General features: G+C 38.7%; 2 protein-coding genes across 4 annotated transcripts in view; both read right to left on the reverse strand.

The window, feature by feature from the left end:
* pard3ab (par-3 family cell polarity regulator alpha, b) overlaps window positions 1-8,979 on the reverse strand; it is a 193,104-nt gene extending 184,125 nt beyond the window's left edge. For both annotated transcript variants that reach the window (XM_036555749.1, XM_036555748.1), the window contains exon 1: window positions 8,648-8,979. In XM_036555749.1, coding sequence (XP_036411642.1) covers window positions 8,648-8,767 — 120 coding nt within the window. In that variant the 5' untranslated portion in view covers window positions 8,768-8,979. The remainder of the gene's footprint in view (window positions 1-8,647) is intronic.
* Window positions 8,980-13,243: 4,264 nt separating this feature from the next.
* On the reverse strand, window positions 13,244-23,137 carry LOC118797275 (tripartite motif-containing protein 16-like). Of its 2 annotated transcripts, XM_036556581.1 has the most exons (8): window positions 23,035-23,137; window positions 21,639-22,006; window positions 19,974-20,069; window positions 17,979-18,212; window positions 17,242-17,401; window positions 16,437-16,487; window positions 14,572-15,111; window positions 13,244-14,478 (listed from the first exon to the last, which is right to left on the reverse strand). In XM_036556581.1, exons 2-7 carry the CDS (start codon window positions 21,987-21,989, stop codon window positions 14,576-14,578), a joined length of 1,428 nt encoding a protein of 475 aa, XP_036412474.1. In that variant the 5' UTR covers window positions 21,990-22,006; window positions 23,035-23,137; the 3' UTR covers window positions 13,244-14,478; window positions 14,572-14,575. The 2 variants fall into 2 exon arrangements, with proteins under 2 accessions (XP_036412474.1, XP_036412473.1); XM_036556580.1 differs by having other exon boundaries at window positions 13,244-15,111.
* Between the last annotated feature and the right edge of the window lie 3,301 nt (window positions 23,138-26,438).

Raw genomic sequence — 26,438 nt, forward strand, 5'->3', positions numbered from 1 at the left:
ATTGAAAAAGGATCAAATTAAACAATGCTTAAACAGTGAGTTCCCTACAGAACTGCTGCGGAGGTTCTAAGCACATCCAGCAACTACCAGCATAGGAACTAAAGCTATTGACGCTCTATTCTTCTCGTTCTACCTATTCTTAAAAATAATGCTAATGCTTAAATGTCACAAGTGTTAACAATATGTAACTGCGTTATGTTGTACCGAAGTAAGCAAGCCTGAATGATGTGGGGAAAATCTTCCAATTACAAATGTTACAGTTCAATATTGTGTATGATTTTTTTTTCTAGAAATTAATCTCCAGACTGTTGATTTAATCAAGAACCCCAGCACATTGTTTTTTTTAAACTTCAGCGCTGAATGTTGGACTACCGATTCACAAGCTCCGTGTTGGGTTAAATTCCCCCACTTCAAGCTGAACTCTATAAGACCTTTAGTTAAATTTAGAAATCAGGAGGAAGATAAACTCACTAAAATATGACTGGAGCGGACACAGTGTTTAAAAACTCCTGATCCACTGTCTGAAAAACTGTCTGAACCACTCAGACCAGCACAACACACACTAACACACCACCACCACGTCAGGGTTACTGCAGTGCTGAGAATGATCCACCACCCAAATAGTACCTGCTCTGTGAGGGTTCACGGGGGTCCTGACCACTGAAGAACAGGGTAAAAGGGGGCTAACAAAGTATGCAGAGAAACAGATGGACAACAGTCTGTAACTGTAGAACTACAAAGTGCACCTATATAGTAAGTGGAGCTGATAAAATGGACAATGAGCGTAGAAACAAGGACATAATGTTATGCCTGATCGATGTATGTTCCTTCACACATTGCGTGCAATTACACATTTGGCCAAAGAAGCAAACTGACATTACAGCTGCAAGCTATGAAACTCATCACTGACGGAACAAAACCTCATATCTGCAAAAATCTTCACAGGAGAAGGAAAAAACATTCTTCAATTGACACAGTGTAAATGGCAGCCGATATTTTCAAATTATGAGAAATACAGAAAAAAGGACAAAAATTGAGATAAAAGGTTATGTTATTATTCCTGTACTTGCCGACTACAGTTACACTGCAGCAGAGTTAACATTACGCCCTTTACATATTTCAAACGTATGAAAAAAGGAAACACAATGAATTTAGCTGAACTGAAGTGAATGAACTTTGTCCTTTCATGACTAACACACAAACTGACATGCCGACACCTCAGACCCTGAGGTGCATTAAAAGCTTCAGGGCCGAAGCAGCACCGACGAGAAAGATTTAAACTTCCTGTAATGAAATTAATGATCACCAGCCGCAAAAGGGCTCTTCAAACAGTGGGTGAAATGAGCACAAAAGGGATTATCATAGCCTTAGCAGTACAGGGCAGCTTCAGGAACAGGCAAACAGTTCTCTCCACATTCTTTATGGTTCTGTCACACCAGAACATCACACTGTTCAAGCTTAAAATGAAACAAAAACGTGAATATACTAACTTTGCCCTCATTAAACGAGAAGCCCGTCACATTATTGACACAGGCTGCTGTTATCTTCTCAAGCTTTAGTATGGCCGCTACTACTGTTTTATTCAATGTTGGAACACTGCTGTGTGGTTTTGATTGTAGTCACCCACAAGAGCATTAGCGAGGTCGGGTACTGAGGTTGGATGAACAATTGTGTATTATAAACGCCACTCATCCCAAAGGTATTGGATGGAGCTCCATCACTCTAGAGAACTTAGTTCCACTGCTCCACAGACCAATGCTGGGGGGCTTTATACCCCTCTAGCCGACACTTGGCATTGGGCATGCTTACATTAGGCTCATGTACTGCTGCTCCAGAGTGTCTCATTCTATTGGTCCGTGCTTTTCTATGGATATTATGCTTATCTGTGTACGCACAACTGAATGCCTGTATCAGCAATGAGGGCACCTTAAAGTGGCTGAATTCACTAATTAAACGGGCTGCCTGGACACTTTTGGATGAACAGCGTAAGCTTTCATTGCCATCCTACATAAGCCTCGCAACTTGAGTGAAAAACTAAAAAAAACAAATGTCTTTGCTTTCCCTCTTGTTTTTTTGTTTCACACCATTCCACAACTGTAATACTAATAATAATAATAATAATAATAACAATAATAATACAATAGTAATAAAAAAATAAACAATAATAACACACATACATGTATTTTACCATCATTTTTTACATTTGCCTAAACTATGTTGTGTACAGACGTGCAGGTGTTTCTGTGTATTCAAATACTGTGAGAAAATAAAGCAGTAAGTCATGAGACAGCATGCAATACAGTCGTTTTACCAGAGTTAAGGACTGCTAGTCTCGAGTGGCTAAATGCTTTCATAAACAAACGACAACAAAATCTAAAGTAATTTGATTTTAAATTTGATTAAGCGTTTATGGCACATCAGAAGAGCAAAAAATTAAGGTGACGCTGGGCAACAGCGATCAAATGTCTGCAATTTATTTGTTTTACTGCATTTGTAATCTTGGAGAAGTACATGTTATATAAATGTTAAAGCTAATCTGAGTAGATGCCCCCATTTATAAATGTTTATGTTTCGGCATCTGCAGAAGGCACATAAGCAAACTGTTTAAAACTATTTATCTCTGGAGTACGTGTGTCTTTCTCACGAGACTGCCTCAAACCATTCATTTCTCTGCGTTTTAATGAGAAAAAATGAGTTTGTGTATCTTATACCCGCTGAATCTCTACGCATCTTTTCCTTATAAACTGTAAGGATGGGAATGAAAACAACAAAATGTTGTGCAAAAAACTATATTTTATAACAAAATATAGATTTAAAATTTTAGATTTAAAATACTAAACAACATCAGTTTACAGATTATAAAAAAGAAAAATTAAACAAAACATTGTTTTCAGATCCATCTTCAAATCTTACTGTGCTGAGGTAATGAGGATTAGGTCACTTAAGATGGAAAATGTTCATAAAAATACATTTAAAATGAATCCAGGTTTATTTTTCATATATTTGAACCAGTCATCATTGAGCATCCAAAAAACAGAAAACAATAAGTTTTTGTAGCGTCATGTTCGTGAGAATAAGTGTGTTTTCACTAGTAAACACTGGAATAAATACAAATGAACATGAACCCCATGAATTACGAGTGCTGCTACTCTACACAGAAAAGAATGTCTTACAAACCAGTCATAACTTAAAGTTTACATAGTTATTAGTGGACTGTTTTGATCATTTTTCTTCTCTTATAATTGGACTAAAAGGAATTTTGCTCAGTACTGTAAATAAATTAACAGTAATAAAATTAACCAGACAAAAACCGCAATCCCAGAAAGGATACATACATTTTATTTACATTTTATGTAGGGCTGGGCAATATGACAACACTTATCATAACAAATTATGTCGAAATACAACACAAAATGCTTTTCAGAAAAATTGTCAGTACTTGTAGAACACTGACCAACTGCATGTTTCATTATAAAGACAGCAAAATTAGTCCCTTTTAACTGGATTTAGCGCAACACAGTGTGCCAAATATTGCATAAAATCATTATATACACAGTTTTGCTAGTAACTTTTAAAATGTAGCACTAATGGTTCTTTTCGCCCAACTGATAAATATAAATAAATACAATATAAATGAATATCATGACATCATGTATTGTAAAAATATCGTAAAGTATCACAGATATTATATTTTTGCCACATTACCCATCTCTAATTTTATGGACATTAAACTGTTCTGTCAAAATTTTGAACACCTGAGGCTAAAAACAAACTGCATCTATCAAGTCTATCTCTAAAAATCACAGTACTGGTCACCCCTTCAAACTGCTTTTGCTTAGTCTAAAGCACGTGTCAAGCTCGAGTCCTCGCGGGCCAAAACACTACAGTCTTCAGCACACTGCCTCATTAAAACACACCTGATTCAGCTCATCAGCTAATTACCAAGGCTTTCATGAACTGAATTCAGAGCTTAAGATGAGGGTAAACACTAATCGTGGCCTGTAAGGTCCCCAGTTTGAGATGCCTGGTCTAAAGGAAGCACAACAAACCTGACGCCTGAACAGGCCGTGACCGTGTGGAATGGGGAAGCTTCAAATACGAGTCAGTCATTTACTTCTAGCGAGTTATCTAATCACAGACACACAAAAAGGCAGAACCGACTGGCATCTTCTTTCACATGTGGTATGTGCAACCAATCAAGGCTGTCTATTCATTTCTGTAGTGAAATTGTACTAAATACGGACGTCCTTGAGCGAGCCATGACGCTTGGAGAGTTACTGTATCCCTTCGTGCAGCAGTGCTCTGCTGTTGTCATCTCAACCTACAACACCATTCGAAAACATCAGCTGTCCTTTATATTGTGTGAACATTCAATGATGATTGTCAGAAATAAGTTAAAACAGCAATGCTATCTAAACTGACCAGCACTATTTTATGATGTCTATATGAATTATATGGCTGATTTCAGTCTTCTGTAAAATGACAGTCAGGAAAACTGTCACTCACTCTTTTACTTTAACCTGTACCTGACTTATGACCTACATACCAACAACTTGACAAGCATTCAAGGTCTGAAAACGTTGCTCACGTTTCATAGTAGTTTGCTATGATATTTTTATCATTTTGGACTAGCACTGCTGAGCCCTGGGCTGAAAGAACAGAGTATGGGAGAGGGGGATGAGCACTACAGAGAGGGAGAAAGTAAGCAATGGATGGAATGACAGCAAGCTAACAACACCAAGGACATGGCAGGACACCAGTACACGTACTCTCTCACACACACACAGGGACATGTTGAACAGAAATGGAGAGAAGACCGAGAAGAACATCAGTGAAATGTACTTTCATTTCATTCTGAATCATTCACACAAACATACAAGCTTACTAGAAGTGTAACAATATATTGCATTGTACTATAACACTACTGTAATTAGGACTGACCCTAACTGTTATGTTGGTATTCAGTTTCTATTTAGAATTCTGTCCTTTTTTAGACCACAAAAATTGTGCCCTAATTTAACCAGCAAAGGCCTGTCGATAGGCCAGTTATCGCTAATATATGGAAAATGTTAAAAACGGTTTAACTGAATGCATTAAAAAAAAACAGCTATCCATGAAGACTCACCTCAGAGTGCAATCAATTTATCCACATGGCCAATAAAGCTAAATGAGCAAAGATGTCTAAAAGAAAAGCATTGTTTGGATGATAAGAAAAATGCTCAGTGAAAATGTGCGAGAAGTTGGTATACCATGGAGGCACAACACGTCTGATGAATCATCTCAAATATGTAAGTGCTGTGATATTTATCTGAGTACCACCATGGGTCCAAACTTCACAGCCTCAGCTCATCGCCCAAATGCTTCAGGAGTGATTTTTTGCCTCACAAAGTTGTACCACAGAAAAGGAGACCAAGCTCACCAAACTTCTCAGAGTAGGAGTGCTGATGTAGGATCAGATTCCTCTCATTTACTATGACTTTACTGACAGGAACGGATCCTAGATCATCATTCCTACTCTGAGAAGCTTTGTAAATATGTGCTACTGTTAGTACAGCACAGGAGCTGCTCTGCACCTACCACACTACAAACTGGAAGAGTTTACTCTTCACTTGTGCACAAGTGGACAAAAAGCAACAGGTCTGAAGGGCTCGTGTTCTGATGAACGTAAGAGACATTCCTGGGGCAGTCATTGTGACCGACACACTGATTTAAATGAAAGCCTGAAATTTTACAAGCTTTGGATAATCACTGATTGTAAAGCATCATATTGTGCAATGGCTAGCACATAATGGCTAATGGGTAAGCTCTGGGCTAATACATTAGCTTGTGGCTAGCATAGTAGATCACAGTTTGTGTTCCTGAGGTGCTCATTTGCACATGTCCACAAGGGTGTCCCTTTCTGGAGTTCAAACAGGTACTCAGACAAGCGCCATCTATGCACGCCATACCTGTATTGTAACACTCATATTTTTAATATGACATTCTTTGCACTTTAAAACAACTCTCCACACTTCACTGAACCCCCTCAAACTGATGAATATAACCAAATATGTAATTTCATAACTAAAGTAGTTCTGATTTATCTAATGAAATCTCCTGGCCTGTTGCTGCTAACACACACACACATGGATCACAAAACCTAAAATATACACATACATGTTTTAGCACACACTTTTGAAAAGACAATGAAACTGAAGACTGGGTCTCTGCTTCTATATAAAAGGCATGAAGCCCATCTACAGTCCTGCAGGTCAGATCAGCTCATTAGACACAACCGTGTGAGGCCAGTACAGCAGAAAGTCAGTGGTATAGCTGAGACAGCTTGTGCCCTGAGGCAATATAGTCTGTCAAACTAACAGCCATAAGTTTGCACCTGAATTTCAAGGCCATCCAGTAAAGGCCGGAACAGTATGTTTGCAAAATACATACGTCACCGGGTAAGACTGCTGAGAGATACAAACTGACGTGATTAGAGATTAAAATCAGTGTCAGGAGATAAATGGTTAACAAAGGATCATACTAACATAGATATCATGTTAAATTCTTTTGTCGTGAAGGGATTTTAGTAAAATAGGGCATTTCCTCAGGAGGTCCACACTGGCCAGGTGGGCATCATTTCAGATGATATAAAGCATAATACATCATTCCACTGCACTCGTAACCCCATGCGAAACCTAAAATTACAACAGAAGGCTTGGCTTTTGCAGGCTGCAGAGCGGGTTGATATCAAAGTCTTAGTACTTGTTATGGATATTGGTTGGGGGAAAATCAGGGTTCATTTCAGAGTCATTGAGTATCGAAAAAAAGCCCATTATCATAAATATTGTTCTTTTTTTCAAGCTCAAGTTTTTAACCTTACTGCAGAGTCACTAACACCTTTCCACAGGACAAAGATGTTGCATTCATACCTTCTAACTATCTTCAAAAAGAATCAGAGTCGCATTATAATACGGAAATGATTTCCATGTCAGGGGATTTGTTTAAAATGTTTCGATTTGACCAATATTTCATGACACATATACTGTACTCCAGAAGAACAGACTGTTTAAATAAATACTGTGCTAAATGTCTGCATTTTATCCATTTTACTGCACTTCTAACCCAAAATGTTCAAAAATAAAGAAATCTCCTTAGTCCAGTCCAGTTTAACTATGTACCAAAAGGCCTAATTTCATTATATGTCCATTTTTAGACGGGAGCTTAGAACCTTAGAACAGAATCACACAGGTTTTACAAGCACAGACGTAATAACTATCGGTAATTTCTCAAAAAGTCTGAGGAAAACTGTGGTAAAATCTAGCTTTTGAAATATGACAGACAAAGCTAACCTACTGAATCCTACTACACTGTTCTGACTTCTCCAAGTGCCTCAGAATGATCTTTCCCCCGTGTTTATGGGGGCTTAACGACAACACAGCGCACTGCCCCTCTATCAGCAACTACACTCCTCAGCCACAGGTAGGGTGGCCATCTGTGGTGGAACAACAAACTGGTCAAAAGCAGCACAACAGACATATTTCTAAAGGTTTTAACTAGAACGGTCGTTTAAGTTCTTCAGCTAGATCAGACAGTCTCTCTTCCTAACGTTAATACTTCTGGAAGACAGTTTTTGCAGGTCTGCAGTACCACAGACGTCCCTCAGGGGCCTGTAAGGTTTTGAAAGAGGAGGTAAAAATCTTTGTTTGAACCAGTTTAGTCCATGTTGTTTGGGCTCCAGGCTTTCAGCCGAAAGGCAGAGAGACGTGTGCCAAAAAGGAGCAAAATACTCGAGTCTAAAAATAACCGGGAAGTCTGGACGAAGCCTTCTGTTTCTGTTTACTCTTCACTGTTAGCCTAGCAAGATTAGCAGCAGAGCTAACTTAGTTAGCCATCCAGGCATCCCAGCGTTAATGGACTCATTTGGACTAGAACAAAGCGCTTCACTGGCAGGCGAACCGAGCTCACATTGTCCGTCTGAAATTAACCCAGCTACGGGTTATTACATCCCTGACGTGCAGGAAAACAACATCTAGACTCTACAATCTAGACTCTTGACTAAATTACAGCCTCTTATCAAACCTCAATCTAGAATATCGTCCTTAATTCACCCGCAGCCCCGAGGCTGTTAAACGGCCAAGAATTCCCCTCACTTTGTTCCCAAAGGGTAACAGAGAAAGGATTTAAAAGCGGTAGAAATGCTCTCAGGATTTTGTTGTTCAACTTCTGACACCACCACAGTTTCATACTTTTTCCAAGCTGAAGTTCTTCGAATTTTCCGTTCCACCTTAAACGGTGCGGCAGTTACGTTCTGGCGCCTCAGCCGCCAGAGTGAAACTGCTGCACCATTTAAGGTGGAACGGAAGACTCCACTAAGAAGTCAACTTCGCAACTTTCTGTCGTGATTTCCTCAGACCAGCTGGCTTAACGAGCGACTCTTAAGTCAACACTAGACTCCAAAGATAAGTAAAACAACACGCAAATGATGGTGCAGCCTAAACCAAACGTACATCCGCGTTAAAGTTAAAAGTCCGGTGATTTCCCGGTCCCTTCCCCCGTTTCCCTCAATACCGCCATATTGGCAGCTCCTCCGGCTCAATGAACCGCAGGAGTGTTTCCAGCGTCTCTCAAAAACACACCGAAGGTGATGCAGATGCAGATCGCCGCTTACCTTGGCTATTGCTTTCCTGTATCTCATGGTGGCCTGTTGGATAAGCGTGTGTACTTTGATATTTCCATCTCCGCACGGTACCACAACCCGAGTCCTTCCAAAACACACCGTCACTTTCATACTTTTGGTTCTCTCCCAGACCGTCCCGAATCCAAGAGGGAAAACTCAGGGCGAAATATTCCCGGGCTCCGGTGTGCGGCTCATTAATCTTCTTTGGTTGAGAGTTTGTATAGATCTGAACATGAGCTGAAGAAAGAGTAATAGGTACTAGAGAGTCCGCCGTCCCATCGTGGCGTAACGTAGACTGTCCGTTTGGTGTGTGAGTGCGTGACCACCTGTTTGGCGTTTGGAAGCTGGAGAAGCCGCTCACAGTGAATGAGGGAACAGCTGTCTGGCGCCATCTGGTGGTTACAGCCTGTAATGACACTCAGAGGAAGAAAGTCCTGAAGTAAGATTAGTTCAGCACAGGCCCTTTGTTTGCAACATAGCAGCTAAATTCCCAAAGGAAGTATATAACTATCTAACCACAGTTTGTCTTCACATAGGGAGGTTTTCCAGGGGAATTACAACATGGCTTCTCAATTCCACACCTAGCAACACCATGCTTTGCACATTTTTTTGTTTTCTCTGTTCTGCATCACTGTTTCTCAACTCTGGTCCTGGAGGCCCACTGCCCTGCTATTTTTAGTGTTTTCTAATTTTTTTACTCTTTTGTTTTCTCTAGCAGCCCATTACTGAGTTAATGTGAGTGTGATACAGCAGGAAAAGCACAAAAAATGTGCAGGGCAGTGTTTCTCCAGGACCAGGGTTGAGAAACACTGCTCTACACACCTGACCCAGCCATCAAGGAGCTTGCCAACTGGTTATTGAGTCGAAAGAGATATGCTAGATGAGACAAAGCAGTGCATAGCGTGGGATCTTCAGGACTGGGATTAGGACCCCCTGCCTTATAGAAACGTCTGTGCATTTCACATGTAAAGTGTCTTAAAAAACATCTTCACAAGTTAACATGTGGCATAATGTGAATAATATATGGTCACGTGGGATACATCACATGTGCCCTAAAGTTATTACATTTTTCATGTTTTCTCGAGTACACCTGAGTATTATGTTGTATGTGTTTTGCCTGATTATATTAAATTATATGAAATGCGCAGGAATGTTACACCATGAAACAACACATGAAAAGTATAAATGAATGAATCATGATTTGAGAAAATCACAAGTAAAAAATAAAAAATGTGCATCACATGGAAAAAGGTGAAGAAAAATGTGTGAAGTATTGTGATTTTTCTGTAGTGGACAGAAAGATAGATAAATGAATGGATAGACAGAACAGCTAAATTCCTACAGAGATTATATTACTGCAGTTTGTCTTCACACTGAAAAGTTTTCTAGAGGAACTGCATTGTTCATGTGTCAGGCAGTGTGTACAGTCATGTGCAAAGGTGGTCAAATTACACGTTGTGTTGATCTTCTATGTGGAAATAGCACAAGAACACACTTCTACACGTTGTTATGCACAGTTACTGTTTGTTTGCTAAATTCAACATATTGAGGGGAAAATAAAATATAAACTGTGGCCTGTGCAAAAGTTATGGCAAATTTTATGTATTCCAATATGTTAAGCTCAGCCAATAAACAGAAATTGTGCACTCATATGTGCAGAACAATGCTATATTTAGGCTTGTTCCCCATAAAGGATGTGTTAATTAATTTTCACAAAATATGTAATTTGACCGGAGTTGCTCAAACCTTTGCATACGACTGCATGTGTACGGACAGATGTACTGCACTGAGCCAAAAGAAAAAGTCAAATCAGGTGGAATTTACTTTAATTTTGTTATTTTCTTTTTTGGTAAAATATCCTTTCACAAAGCAGCTGGTGTGTTTCAGATCGTTATCTTTTGAGCAGTTTCTATGCAGGCTTCTGCAGGTTTGCATCCAAAATGCCTATGTACACATCTGAGTTCATGATCCCATCAATTAACATCTGTGATCCACCTCTGTGCTTCACTACTATTAGTGCAGTCTGACTGGAATTCCTCTCCGGGCCTCAAACAAGAGTCTTCAATCAGTTTGATGTTGTGCTAAAAGAAATCTGAAGAACTTAAAGTCTACTAAAGGTTAAAGTGTCCAAATACTTTTGGGAGCCACTTTACTTGTGTGTGAGCAAGAGGGCACGCAAGAAGTGTGGAGTCATGTTTGCATATTGAGTATGTGTGTGTGTGTGTGTGTGTGTGTGTGTGTATATGTTCATGTGAGTGCATCAGTGCTGCATGACAAAATTGTGATTGGCCAAGATGCTCCCATTACAGTAAAAACACTGTTATTGGTTAGACACTTATTTTCATATTGCAGAAAATATTCTGCAACACCAGTATTGCAAAAGCCAGTATCATGATATATTGTGCAGCTGTAGTGCGCATGTATTGCTGCTGTTCTTCATGTCTGAATCCCATCTGGCTTTGGTTTCTGTTTTTGGGGCAGGGCTGAACAAAACACCAAAATAGAACCATCAAGCAGGTGGCATTTACCAACACACACACAGCGGTCTGGATTACTAGGCCAAGGCAGATGAGTGTGGAGGTTTTAGTGGTGCAGCTGAGGGATTATAGAAGCTTTTGATCTATACACAGCAACAATGACCTCACAGCATCATTTAACCAAAGCAGTGCTACATTTAACACTGGCATTCTACAAGCACAGCTCACCAAGGCATGTGCAATAGTCTCAGAGAATTACACTGAAGGAGATTCAGTTTATGTGAGGCTCATATAAGACAATCACACAGGGGCACACAGGGCACATACTAATGCACGGAAAGATGTAACAGTGGATTCTTTATGTAGTTAAACAGGCCCAAGTAGAACAGCTTTTCGGTCATCTATTCGTATTCCTACAGCAATGTCATCTGTGAAGTTGACTGCTGCCTGGCAAAAATTTGTCAAGATTCATCCTGTTGATCATTATTGTACCATAAAATAAATGATTTTCAATGAGTTTTTCAATGAGTTGTGAGGGTCACAGAACCCACATCTATATTATTTCAATCATCTTTAAGGCAGATAACGATCACTCTCGCTCTATGGAATTGGTTCAAACTGTAGTTCCACAGTAAAAACAATGTTAAAAAAACATTTACATGTTCAGAGCTTAAATATATGATCTATTTAAAACCAAGGCCTGATTAAGAGAGTAATAAGCTAAATATATACAAAATCATCATTTATAGTGTATGGTCTATTGAGAACCATATTGTCTCAAATCCCTAACACCTGATTTTCAACTTAATGCTTTTTTGTATTTTTTTTTCTCCATGTTTTTTAGATGAAGACTAAGAGACCCTTATTAGTCCCACAATGGGGAAATTTCACTTCTGCATTTAACCCATCCGAGCAGTGAAACACCACATACACACTAGTGAAGACACACACTAGGGGGCAGTGAGCACACTTGCCCAGGGCGGTGGGCAGCCCTATCCGTGGCACCTGGGGAGCAGTTGGGGGTTTGGCGCCTTGCTCAGGGTCACCTCAGTCATGTATTGTCGGCTCGGGGGATTGAGCCGGTGACCTTCCGGTGGCAAGGCTGGTTCCCTAACCTCCAGCCCACGACTGCCCCCAGTTCTATAAGGCCTTTTTTATTTCTTTTACATTGAAGTTTTATTTACATTTATTATGGGTTTTCCTTTTTGTTTAGAAAATGCTGTCTTACATTTTCATGTTACTACCAAAATACAGTCCATGGGCAGAGCCTTATTTTAGCCACACCCCTGCATTTTAGAGTAGAAAGTAAGACTGCATCCCTGTCCATCATGGCCACATGATGAGCAGTTAGATCCCACTGTTTTGAAGTAAGTGTGTCCCAAAGTCTGAAAATCAGTGTGGAACATTAAGAATTGTCACAACTGAAACACATTTCTGCAATAAAGTAAAGTACAGCCTCCACATGGTGGGATTAGTTTTAATGTGGTGTTACAATAGAGGCCCCCAGAGGTAAACAAAGATAGGCTACACATCCTTTCAGACTCATAGTGTTGAGTTGTTGTCTCACAGTGGAAGGATGAACAGAAACACCTGTGGATTTTTTCAGAGCTGAAGAAAGAGTGGAGCTTGATTTTCTCCTCTCTCTCAAAGATGAAAGCTTTAAGTACTGTTCATCTGATGGTGGCAGGTTTGGTGGTCTACCAGGTCTTGCATGGTTGTTAAGAGCCCCAATCTCTCTATATGTTTTAGTCGTTTTTTTGAAGTTTTGGAAACTTGTATTTTCTTTGACATTCTCCAAATGCCATACTCCTTCAGTATTGTATTTGGATGTATTGTATCTGGTTACCAGCTGTGAATGTGTATATGTTAAAACATACACACAACCACACACACACACACACACACACACACAGATATTTGAACAGAAACAATCCACCACTAAATCCCTGAAGCTTAACATTTACCTTGTTACAGAAAAATAGATATTATATAAACATTTTTATGTAGGTATAGAATACCTACATGTCTATTATTAAAATTAAAAGTGTAGTTCATTTGATCAAATAATAATAATAAATACATAAATAAATAAATAACGCATACCACAGTCTCAAGATCACAAAGATTTTATTCATCATTTATTAAACTCCTACTACAATCAGTCAGTACAAATACAACACAATCATACATCCAGCTGTATAGCTCTCGGTACAAACATCTCTTCTACAGTTATTATGGTCCAAACTGATATCATGCTTTGATTTCTAAACCATTTCAAAATGTTCATCATTGACAAATAGCTCAGGTCTGCACAATCTCTTTGTTGATACTCGGAAATATATTAAACGTCCCCTGAAGCTGTGGCTGAATTTAGCGTTTTATACTACCAGAGCACATAGTGCCAGAGCATCAGTGACTTCAGGTGTGTTGAAAAGCTCTACTGCAGGTCATTATTCACTAAGTTACTGCAGTCATGTACATTCTTATAGATGCTGCTTTGATTCTCTGTGGACACCTGCTGTCCACTTAAAATCATAATTAGTGAAACATTCATATTAGTAAGAGTTCTCTACAGCGTTAGATTTAGCTGAAGTTCAGGCTGACCTTTCAGCTTCTTTTAGTCCTCTTTTAGCCCTAAGTCATGTATGCATATGGGAGTGTTATGATTATGGTGGTAAATGTCATAGGATTGACTTGTTCAGCTAAGGAAGCATCAGCTGTCAGACTCTTAATAAGCTGTTTTTTCTTTTTTTCAACATTATAATTTTCCAGAAACTCCCAAACCACGTCATTAGTCATTTACAGCTCATGCAGACATCCTATATGTCCAAAAGTTTGTAGACACCTGCTCTGTTTCTTCTGAAATCAAGGGTATTAATAAGGAGTTTGTTTCCCTTTTGCTGCTGTAACATCTCTTCTGGCATGGCTTTACTAGATATTGGAACAGTGCTGTGAGGATTCGATTGCATTCAGCCAAAAGAGCATTAATGCAGTCAGGTACTGATGTTGGATGGCTAGTTCTGGATCACAAACATCACTCCAACTCCTCCCAAATGAATTATATGGTATTCCATCACTCCAGAGAAAACAGTTCCACTGTTCAACAGCAATGTGTGCACGTGAAAGTAGCTGAATTCACTATTCAGAAAGGATGTCTGGATACTTTTGGACATATAGTGTAGGCTCTCTGAAACTGGTTTAGGAATTGAACCCCTTGAACACTGTGCATGGGCCCACACTTCAGTTCCTCACTCTCATAACTACATAACTTCTAATAAGTGATTAATAAGCCTACAGTTTAAGAGGCTAAAGTGTAGGACCATCTACAGGTACAAGTGACAGAACTAAATCTATATGGGCAGTCTTTTTGGAGAACATCAGAAAGGAGGATCTAAGCTCAACCCACATATTTTACAGATAATTAGGAGCTAAGTAGATAAGTCTACAGTTTTGCAGGTGGACACAGGGTCAGTTTGGATCCAGGCCAGACAGTAAAGCCAGCATACAAAGGCTCGGTGAACTCAGTCTGCACTTTGTAGAGCAGAATCATTTTGTCACCGATGCTGTAGAAGGACAGTGTTCCAGCGTCATAATCCACATACACGCCTATCCTGGTGGAGTGGTTGGTTTTGGGGATATAGGTTTCTTTGCTGTGGTGTCTGAAGGCATACCTGAATGGTGAACAGTAGAGCCTCCAGGACTGCTCGCTGCAGCCGAACCAGCACTCGTTCCGGCCGCCTTTTCTGCGGATGCTCCTGTACGACACGGCAATGTTGACCCCGTTGGTGCCGCCCCACTCCACCTCCCAGTAAGCGCGCCCACACACCGTCTCCTTACACAACACCTGCGGCCAGTCAAACCTGTCAGGGTGGTCCGGGTAGGTCAGATCCCGGTCATTGTTAACCACTGATTTGTTACCATCATACAAAGCGAGGCGCCGATAGGCTGTGTTGTAATCCAGTGTCAGGTCACAGAAATCTGGTGGGGATAAAACATCAACTTTGTTCAATAAAGGGAAGTTTCAGCAATAAAGTAAAGCAATAAAGCACAAGAGGTCATCCATTACAGTGACTTTATACACAGTTAAGGGATTGTTAGGTGCAACATAGCTCAGCCAATCAGACTTTAGTTTAGGTTATAGTTTAATTGAGGACATAAATATTTCTGTAAATATGCCAGTTAAGCCAATATGGCTCATTTTCAACTGTAGTCCTTGGGCAGGTACAAATAGACAAAGACGATCATAAAATAACATAAAATGTTAATTATACAAAGAACAATACAAGACAACAAATAAAAATGAAACAAAGCATGACACTAGCAGTTATAATGATTTACAAACCCAATTCCAAAAAAGTTGGGACAGTAGGTAAAATGCATATAAAAAGAAGGCAGAAAGCAGTGCTTTGTAAACCTTTACAGGTATTAAACTGAAACTATTACAAAGAATATTTAATAATTTACCTTCTTAACTTTATTAATTTTGTAAATATATGCTAGATCCAAATTTGATGCCTGCAACACAAAAAGGTGCGACAGGGCAGTGTAAGACTGGAATGATCTAAAGCACCTGTTTTGAAACTTTCCTAGGTAAACAGGTGAATAAATAACAGGTGATGTTATCATGATTGGGTATAATAGGAGCATTCACTCCAAAAAGGATTTGCAAATGATTGCTGTCTGTTTTCATTTACATTTTTCCAACTGTCCCAACCTTTTTGGAATAGGGTTTGTCCTCACTTCCTGCTCTAAAAGGCAGGGGAGTGACTAAACTAAGGCTCAACCAAAACTCTTTGTGTTTTGATAATGACATGAAAATGGAGGACAGCATTTTTTTAATTCAAAAAGTAAACCCATGATCTAACGGTTTGAACTTCAGCTGGAAAGAAATTAAAAAGATTAAAAAAAGGAAAAAATTAGGGGGTTAAGGTTTGGGACAGACATGTCCCAATACCATATAAATTATGATTTTGTATATTTTTTAGCTTGTTACTCTCTTAATTAATACCTTAGGTTTAAATAGACCATAACATAATCCTTGTAAATACATAAGATCTTAATACTAATACTTAATACTAAAATACTATTTTTTAGATTTAGTTTTTTAACTGTTTAGAACTGTTGTATTTCAAAAAAAGCAACATTCTCCCATGATATAAGCCCTTTAAAAGGAATTTAATGTACTGTTGTATAATTATAGTTGTATGTATAATTATTATTAAAGTGACAGATAATGAGGGTCGATGGTGAATGTATAATATGTTTGAATGTACAGATGTGTGTGTTTGTTCATCGTAACCTACATTGCAGGACCTCCTCTCTGGTCATAGGTGTGAGGATCTGGATTTGCTTCACTGTGAAAACAACAGCAATATAAAACATTATAAACTTGACTAGATATTGCTTATTAATATCTGTTAAAAATGGTCACACAATTAAAGAGTTTAATTCCAAAATGCTATGTATCTATTTGTAACAATTTTGGATATAACAATGTTTTTGAGGAATAATAACAGACATGGCAATGGAAAAGCAAAGGAAAACTCAATTTTATTTCTATAGTGAAGGTGGTGTAAATCGTAAAATAGCATTGATATTTCTTTATGTGTAAAGCCCACCACCAACAACATATTGCAGTGATGTAGGATTAACTTCAAAGGAAAAGATTCTTTTATTGGCAGCAAGGGACAACCATGGCTCAGCGCTAACCAAGCGGCTGGGCAGCAGGCAGGTCACTTCTACCCACACAACTGTCATTTATGGTAGACAATAGACCACATGAACTACCCCACAACCTGACACAACCAACAGTGCTGCACGTGTTAAGCTAACAACAACGACTTATCTACGATAAATGTCTCTCCTACTGCAAACGCAGCGCTTCCTGAGAGCCTCTTCAACTCCTACGGCAGCGCGACCAGCGGCAGGATGGCACAATATCATACAGCATATCATGAAAAAAATTGATTCTTGAAATTCTTGAACTGGTGTAATGTGTTTAGAATATTTATATTTTGAGCTTGTGTGTGAATACATGCACAGGTACAGGATTACTCATCTGATTAAATTACTGAGCCAGTTCATGCAAAACACAGTTTTCACCGTTACCTTTGGTAGTTATCTTCTCCATGTCCTCCTTGCAGAAATCATCCACACACTTTTTCAGTTGAATTACAGATTTTGCAACATCATCAAACGTGTGGGCAGAGCTGACAGTGATTGTGGGTAAATCAGAAGTTCCAGGAGGGGCAGAGAGAACCACAAAACGCTATAAACAAACAAACAAACAAAATGCTTTTAAGCAAAGCTTGAAACATTAAGTTTGAATAGTAATTATGTCATTATCCATGATAGATTTTAGTTCCAATCTGGAACAGTGACCATAGTGTCATAGTCACAGGATTCATTCTAAGTTTCTTTCAAGTTTCCCTGGTCCCCTTTAGACCTACAGAAATGATAATTATTAACAAACATTATGGTGGTGCTTAGGTTATTAACACCATTAGAGTTAGATTTGGAGTTGAAGTTAGACTAAGGGTTAGGTTTAGGCTTACTGTTAAGGTTAAATTAAATAGAATCCATCACTCTGACTTTAGGTTCAGTTGCAATTGATATTTAGTTGAATGTTAGTAAAAGACAGACTGAGCATCTACAAAGCATCCACAGTGGACTATCAACATAAAGGGTTACCAGTTTCATCTTTATGTTTCGGCCCATAAAACGTGAATTGCACTTTCAAAGTTAGAACCCAGATATCCAGCCTCACTTCAGCACCGTCATGCTTCTCATGCTTTTCTGCAGTCTCGTTTCAGCATCTGCGGTTTGTAACCTTGAGGAAACATTACCTGCAGGAAGTGGATATGATCCTCCACCAGTGAAAGATGCTGCAGTTCTTCATCTCTCTTCCTCAGCTCTGCAATCTCCTCCTCCAGCTGCTTGAGGAACACCTCAGCTCGGCTCACTGCGACCTTCTCCTGAGCTTTGATCAGATCCTGCACTTCAGAGCGTCTTTGCTCAATGGAGCGGATCATCTCGTCAAAGATCTTCTCGCTCTCCTGCAGTGCTGCCTGTGCACAGCGCTGTAAGAACACGCAGAGTAAACATGGAGGTCACTTAGAGGTTCAGAAGTTCCAGTGGATTGATCTTTTGGTTCCAGCTCTCAACAGGGGCACAGATAGCTACTTTTGTCTAGATAATAGTATAAATACAGTGACAAAGACCACACAGGCAAGTGTTTTTGAGATTACTTAACAACTCAATTTAGTTTGCAGACAGTGTGAGATTATTTAAGCTTTAATTACTTTAGAGATGTAACTCTTGTGAAAAAGCAAACTTCACACAGTAGGGCTGGTCCGAACAGCATTTTGAAGCTTCAAATATTGGTGTTTCTGAACAAGTATCCAAAAACTGGTTTTCTAAATCACCCTTAAAACAATAATATTTACTTTAAAATGGCCTATATTATACATTTCACTAGTATTTCACTTTTACCTTGAGGTCCACTTATAACATTTGTCCGGCTTTACGTACCAAACATGGTCATCACTATTTTAAAATTTAAAATAGTCTTTAAAATTGTTGTAAGATAAATTAGCTCTTTTCTGTTTGGCTGTCCTGTATTGTGCCTCATTAAAAAAGCACTCAGAGCTGAAACACCCCTTATAACTTCATTGTGAATGGGCAGTGTTTGGTTGGTTTTTGTGACATCACAGAAACAGTGAATTCAAAATGGGTTGTTTTTGCAGCTTAATGTCCATATATGTAGTTTATGGACTGGAGAGGGAACGGCACATTCAACCTTTTACTCTGTTTACATATTACCTAAAACTTTATTTAAAACAACAAGGGAAAGTCGGTTCCCATGATATGGACCCTTTAAGTATGTTTGTTAATGCAGTTCAAAATACGTACAGTAGTCAGCAATAATATATATATTCATAGTGTATACTGTGATGAACTGCAAATGCAAATGAACTGTACTTTCACACTGTTTCATACTAAGGCTTATTATTGTGTACCTACAGTGACTTCAGTGCAAACTGGATAAGATGTTCTTAGGTCATTGTAGTGTGTAATAAAACGGTGGGCCCTGGTCATTTAAGGGGTTAAAGTGTTCCCACACAAAGTGTTCTCTACTTTTTTAGCTTAAATGGACATGTGGAAAGCATTTCTGTTTATCGTGCTGTGAGGTGAGGTGATATGGATATGTGGCATGATTTTATGCAGTCAACTACATCAGCTATTATTTCATTTATTTATAACATTTTCCATATACAACAATACCTGTTCAATCTAAAGGCCTTTGTTGATAAAATTCACTGCATGGCCAAAAGTATGTGGACAACTTACCATCACAACTATATGAGCTTGTTGGACATCCCAATCCAAAATCATGGGAATTAATATGGACAATTAATATTATCCCTCCTCCACCAAACTCTACTGTTGGCACGATGCAGTCTGTTGAGACGTGTTCTCCTGGCATCTGCCAAACACAGACTCGTCCATCAGGCTGCCAGATAGTGAAGTGTGATTTCCACCGCTCCAGAGAACCGTGGAAGCATGCTTTACACCACTCCAGCTGACGACTGGGGTGAGATAAACTGTAAATTTGATTTTACCCCAAGCCATTAACAGGTTATGGATGCTGGGAGTAGCAACAGAACAAAAATGTGACCAGGTTGAGTTTCCTGGCCTGCTTCTTTTCTGCAGGCCTCAGTGGGATTACACAGTGATCCAACACTGACCTCCTCTTTGGCTGCTTGGTAGTGAACTGTGGCCAAACCAGAAACAACTCTTCATCTGCCAGGTGTTATTTTCCTCTTGTGCTCTGAACTCACCTTGTGAGTGTCCACAGCCCTCTGCAGCTCTGCCAGCTCCTTCTCTCTCTCCAGGATCCTCTGCAGGGATTTCTTCTTTGGCTCCCCCAGCTGGCTCTGTTGGACAGCCGACATTCAGCTGAACAGTGACTGGTACATGAATCCACATGTATGACAGAAATAGCACAAAATAGAATTACTGTACGCATTGCTGAATTACTGTACTATATATATATATATATATATATATATATATATATATATATATATAAATTTTTATATATATATATATATACACACATATATTATACTGTAATTCAGTAATTCGTACAGTAATTCTAAACTAATATATATATTTTTATATATATACATACACATACCTTAAATATATATACCTTATATATATATATATATATATATGTATAGTTGTATGCAACAGTTTGAACACCCCTGGTCAAATTATACGATTTGTGGATTTTGTAACTGAAAACAATATTTTGCCAGTATATATATATATATATACTGGCAAAATGGTAAATTATGTAAAAGAGAGGTAATGCTATAAATATCACACTAACTTGGTCAGGTATTTAGAATACAGTAATAGCAATACTGCCAACAGCAATACAACCATATTATATTTCTTGGTGATAGCTGTCAGCTAGATAATGATAAATGCCTTTTATTTTTACACTGCCTGCATGAACGGCTGTAACTCTGCAGGGTGTTCTAGAACAAACCATTCCACTCAGTTCCAGAAAAGTGGAGTCGCCGTCTATGGTGACATGTGGCTTTTGACACTTTGATTAATTAGATGCTGTCGCAGGGCAAATCACAACTAGTTTTGAACGTTACGGATAACATCTGCTTGAGTTTTTGCCTAAATGTACCATGTGTCAATTGAAAAAGTAGTTAAAATTGACTGCAACAATGTCATAACATTTACAGTTTTAAGCATGCACTTAATAACATGCATGGGAATATAGTCCATACTGCATGTGATAGAAAAGTGTTATTTAGCATAAATAGCTAAACAACTAACTTGTCTAACTTGTACAAAATTGCTACAGTCAGGGCCAGCATCATGATGTTTACAGTTAAAGTTATGCACTTGTCGTACAATCATATGCAAACGTTTGGGCTCCCCTGGTCACAATACATGTTTTATTGATTTTTGTAAGTGAAAAGAAGATAGCACATCCTCTAAAGTGAACACACTTCTGCACAATTACTGTTTAAATTTAACATTTTAGAACAAATAAAACACAAAATGTGGCCTGTGCAAAGGATATGGCACATTTTATATTGTATATTTAATTTTTTCCAATGTATGAATCTCAGCAAATAAATGGAACTTGTGCACTAAAATCAGCAGAAAAATGTCATATTTAAGTTTGTTCCGTTGAGAGGATGTGTTAACTTATTTTCATTTAGAAATCATCAAAATATCACTGAAGGGCAACACAGTCAACAATGCCTGCTCCTATGTGTTATTTAGCATGAGAACTGTACTAATTAAAACTGTACTAAAAACAGCTACTTTTATTTAACTTCTCCTGACACTTTTAATTACCAGTGTCATGAAGATGACAGTTAACCTGTGTACTTGATCTGTACATTTGGTAACATACTCGTCAATATTAAACATATTTTTATTTAGCACATTAGCCACTTTTGATGTCACACCTGTTTCTCTGTCCGCTCTGCTGCAGCAGACACGATCGTGTGGCCTAGGTGGTTGTCCATGGTGCACATGAGGCAGATACACTGCTGGTCCGAGCAGCAGAACACCTCCAGCAGCTTTTCATGCCGAGAGCAGATTTTGTCCTCGAGAAAGCCTGTGGCGTTTATCAATTTGTGCCTCTTTCCTGCATGCAGTTCCTCATGGAGGTCCAGGTGAGCCGGGCAGTAAGAATCCAGACAGGTCAGGCAGGACTTGACGGCCTTCTGCTTTTTCCCAACGCAAGGACCGCACTCCACATAGCCGTACGCAGCATAATTCCGACTGCTACCTGCCGTGCTCAGGTCTCCCGACATTTTAGCTGAAAATAGGCCTAATGAAAGATTTTACACACACACACATTCACACACACACACACACACACAATCACCAGATGTACATGAAAAGGGAAAAAATGCCCCTTCTTTGTATTTCCAGTAAAATTTTGCAGCAGAAATTTGCAGGCAAATGTCCAGGCTAGAAGAACCGGCTAATGAACAGTTTCTACCCAAGCTGTCAGGCTTCTGAACAAGCTGTAAAGCTGTGAGTCCTTCCCCAATACCACTGCACTCTGTCACTTCATTAGTATTATTTATTATATCATATCGCTGCCACAGGTTTATATCACTAAGTCACTTTAAAATATACATATATTCTCTCTACTCAGATCATCCTTTGTTTAACACATTTGTAGATAGCAGAGATTTCCTCCTGTCTCTGTACATTTTGTGTATATTTATTATATTTCAGTTATTTAGTACTTTTTGCTTTTGCTTTGTTTTGTTTGCACTGTTTTTAGTATGTATGTAATGAATGTCCTGACATGTTCAAATGACAAATAAACTTGAAACTTGAACCTGAAACCTGAACTTGCACTAGAAACATGCTAAATTCAGAATCAAACATTTGCAGCAGAAATGTGCTAAATAGTATTCTAAACAGTAGTTTTGAGACCAAACTCCACTGCAGCCAGTAAATGCAGTCTTGTTCTTATTAGAAAAGAAGCGCTAAAAAATATCCGACTGCTGCTTGTCGTGGCTGAAAGACGAATTTACTGAAAGATTGTTTATCACATATATGCATATACACAATGAAACAATCACTAGTCAAAAAAAAGCATGTATTTCTTTACAACTAGCTTGCAGTCTGCCAGATAAAATGCTAAGTAGTATATACAATATTGGTGTTGACAACAAAAAATGACTAAAATCTGTTGCAACCATTATAGAGCACAATCTCGCTTCTATTAGTAAAGCAGCATGTTAATAAAATACATATGCTTTATTACAAAATAATACCCACATGCATTAATATCCCATAAACTCTGCAGAGCACACAGAACAAGGCGCAAACATGACTTACAAGGACGAAACACCAGTAGACTTCACCACTCAAAGACTGAGCAGGAAGAGGGGATAAGTTTAGTTTCTTCTGAAGAGAGAGAGAGAGAGAGAGAGAGAGAGAGAGAGAGAGAGAGAGAGAGAGAGATTAAATTTCAGCTTAGGTATGTGGTCAGCATTAAGATATAAATAAAGCTGAAGACACCTATCGAGTCCTTTCAGTGATATATGCCACATAGCACATGATGCACAGCAGGGGACTTCTTTGGCATCAGCAAAGATGCCAATATCACTGTGGCTAAAAGCTGCTACACCAGTTACCTCAGACGGGCATGCAGATCTGTCCACATGCTTCACTTCAAATAGCTGTTTTAAGTGTAGTGGAATTTCAGAATCTAATCTTATCTAAAATATAATGAAATTATATAATTAAATATACACTCTTAGCAAAAGAGTTCTTTATAGAACCCAAAAAAAGTTCTATGATTAGTAACAATGGCAGAACCATTTTTGATGCTACCTAAAACCATTTTTCAAAAGGTGCTTTAAAGGTTGGTTTGTCGATTTATTTGATTACCAGTACAAATAACCTGCCAAATACGTAGAAGATGCTAAAAATTGGTTTTAAAAATGGCATCAGCACAAGTGTATTATGTGCCTGTGAAATCCCATTTGGAACACTGCAGGGCAGTTTTCCAAAATCCAGTGTCTGTGTTTACATTGACCTCCCATCAGTCATTTTATAAAACCCTCCCCTACACCTCATACCTCCACTCTCATCTCCATCTGTTAGACTAAAGGCGCACTCACACTATGCCCAGTTGCCTTGTACCATGCCAAGGCACGACTGTCCCCCGCTCCAACCCCCCTGCTGGCCTGCACTCACATTCCTCTGAACATTCTGGGCCCGAACATGCTTAGGTCATCATAGCGTGACTTTTTTTGTTGGAAAAAAGTGCTCTCAGACGGCACAAGGTAGTTCATGATTGTACTTTGTGACTTATTTGAAGTCGTTTTGGGGGCGTTGACATACAGACTTCTCACATACCTTATAGATTTATTGATTATAAATCGTAATGATTCAGATAATCGGGCTGAATGCATAAGATTTTTATGGAGGCAACTGACATTGAGGGAGGAATTTGCAGTTTAATTGCCGACAACAATTCACTTTCCTCAATAAGATGAGAAATAGATATTTATGTTATTTACACAAATATTCTCAAATGAATTAAAAAAAGTGGCACACTCGCATCACTGACTGCACATTCTAGTTCTGTGCTCAGGCATGGTGCTCATCTAATGTGATCACTAACCATGCCAGGGTCCAACTAAAATGTGCTGTCAAATGTGTACAGATTGCCTATTCTGAGTACGTCCTAAGAAATCATGGCAGACTCCAGTAAGCACTCTGCATCACCAGGTTCTAATACTGTGGGGAAAAAAACACACTGTGCAGCCAAAAAACATAATGACAAAAAGCGTGCTAAAACAAGAATCAACTCTGGGAGTGTTTTTTCAAGATGGAAAAAATTAATACATGCAACGGAGATGAAATTGGATGCAGAATTAGTAACGTTTCTCTTGGACAGATGTGTAAACATGATAGGCATAAAGTTGAACTGTTTGATTTGCTAATTTAATGAATCAAGTGGACACATCTTTATCACTCAGAGAGCTGGGTAAAGTAATGCTTTGGATGAACCATCTTCATAGAGATTTATCACGGTTCACTCTTGGGCTCATCACAAAGAAAACTAGCATAGCAAAAACAGTCCTGACGATCCTCAAGCAGCAAATCACTATGGAAGTGTTTGTAGGCTTGTAACTTCACAAACTTGTTTCAGAACCACTTATGCATTCACACGGTTCTCAAGTTGTCACGGTTCTATAGAAAACCATTGCCTTTACTAAAGAACCCTGGAAGAAAAACATTTTTTGTGTGCAGTGGGGTTATGAAAGTACAAACTGGTGAACAAGTCGACATGAATGGAAAAACATTATGTGTTTCCTTCTGACCATGACATATTTCCAAGTATTTCCAAGTAAAATGTAGTATCCTGGAGGGTCTTTGATCTAGCTGAGAGTTTTCTCTTGATTTTTGTTGGGGGTGGGGGGAGGAGGAGGTAAAACACTGGGGGTGCTGCAGGCCTCAGGTCAAAACCGCACTGTAAAATGTAACAAATGCACTAACTTAATTTTTTGGGGTTTACTTTACTCATCTGTTCTACTTACTAATGCAAATCTATTAACACATACTATTTCATGTATAATCCTTAGTTACTTAGGTAAAGTTAGTTGAGATCAATTAATTTGCAGTCCAACAGACTTGAGTTTAAGTTAACACAACTTAAATACTACAGAAAGTTGGAGTAACTTAATCTGACAAATTCAAGCCAACTCAAAAATGAATTGCTGAGACAGTAAGTCAGTCATTTTGAGTAAAATCATTTGTTAGCATATTTTGAGTTAAAGTAACTTTATTCAAGTGTTTTATGTTCACTATTTTTATTTAAGTCGACTTTACAGGTGGGTACAGACAGAGTTGGGTTTACATTCAAATGATTTGGACTTCTCATGCTTTTCATGTAACTTTTGACAACTTTGGACATTCAAATGGGATCTTTGAGTTGAATCAACCTCTTGCAGTTTAGTTTAGTTTGTTAAGACTTCTCAGCTTTACTTGATGAAAGCTTGGTCAATGCAATCTTGAGTAAAACTTGCATCATTCCTATCAGCTCTTGGTAGCATGCATATTGGGCGTGTCTTTCCACCTTGTTTAACCTACCATCTCTGTGTAGTCATTCTCCCCAGCCTACCTTCCCTTGGGCACATATTTATTTTCTAAATTTTGGGAGCTCATCTAATCTCACTCAGTGATGAGTGTAAATTAGTGCTGAGTAAGCTGAACTGCCATGACCCCACCTGCTGAGTGTGGTTCTTAACACTTTCAGACCACTTCTGCATTCTGGGCAAAATTGCCAGTATTGGGCGAGATGGCCCAGAGCAGTATTAAGTAAAACCGTTTAAGGCTTTCTTGCCAAAAATGTTCTGCCATTCTGTATAAATTTGTTAAAATTAAAGCTAGTTCACCTGTTAAAGAAAAAAACTGAGTTAGCTGAACTTGAGTGGCTAGAGTTGTGTAAAGGCAGTAAATATAAGTTAGAATTACGTAATTGTATTAAGTTAGTACCATTATTAAATAAGGCCAAAATACTCAATCATTCTAAGATCAAAGGAGTGATTTACTCAACTTAGCTAAGTGTATACAACAATAAACAAATGTGTTGTTCATGCTCAGTTCAGGGAATTACTCATGGTCAAATGATATGAGTGACCTAAACTTAAATGGTTTAAGGCAATCAGTTTCCTCAAACCATTTGAGTTTGCCTAACTCATTAGGTTTCACAGTGCACTGATGTAGAT

This window comes from Colossoma macropomum, unplaced genomic scaffold, assembly GCF_904425465.1.
Source record: "Colossoma macropomum unplaced genomic scaffold, Colossoma_macropomum, whole genome shotgun sequence".
NCBI lineage: Eukaryota > Metazoa > Chordata > Actinopteri > Characiformes > Serrasalmidae > Colossoma > Colossoma macropomum.

Coding starts and splice junctions, on each gene's coding strand:
- LOC118797275 (XM_036556581.1), bottom strand. CDS start 21,989: ATGTCGGGAGACCTGAGCACGGCAGGTAGCAGTCGGAATTATGCTGCG. Junction 20,070..21,638: donor CAGAGCGGACAGAGAAACAG/GTGTGACATCAA, acceptor GCTGTCCAACAG/AGCCAGCTGGGGGAGCCAAA. Junction 15,112..16,436: donor CAGAGAGGAGGTCCTGCAAT/GTAGGTTACGAT, acceptor TATCCCCACCAG/ATTTCTGTGACCTGACACTG.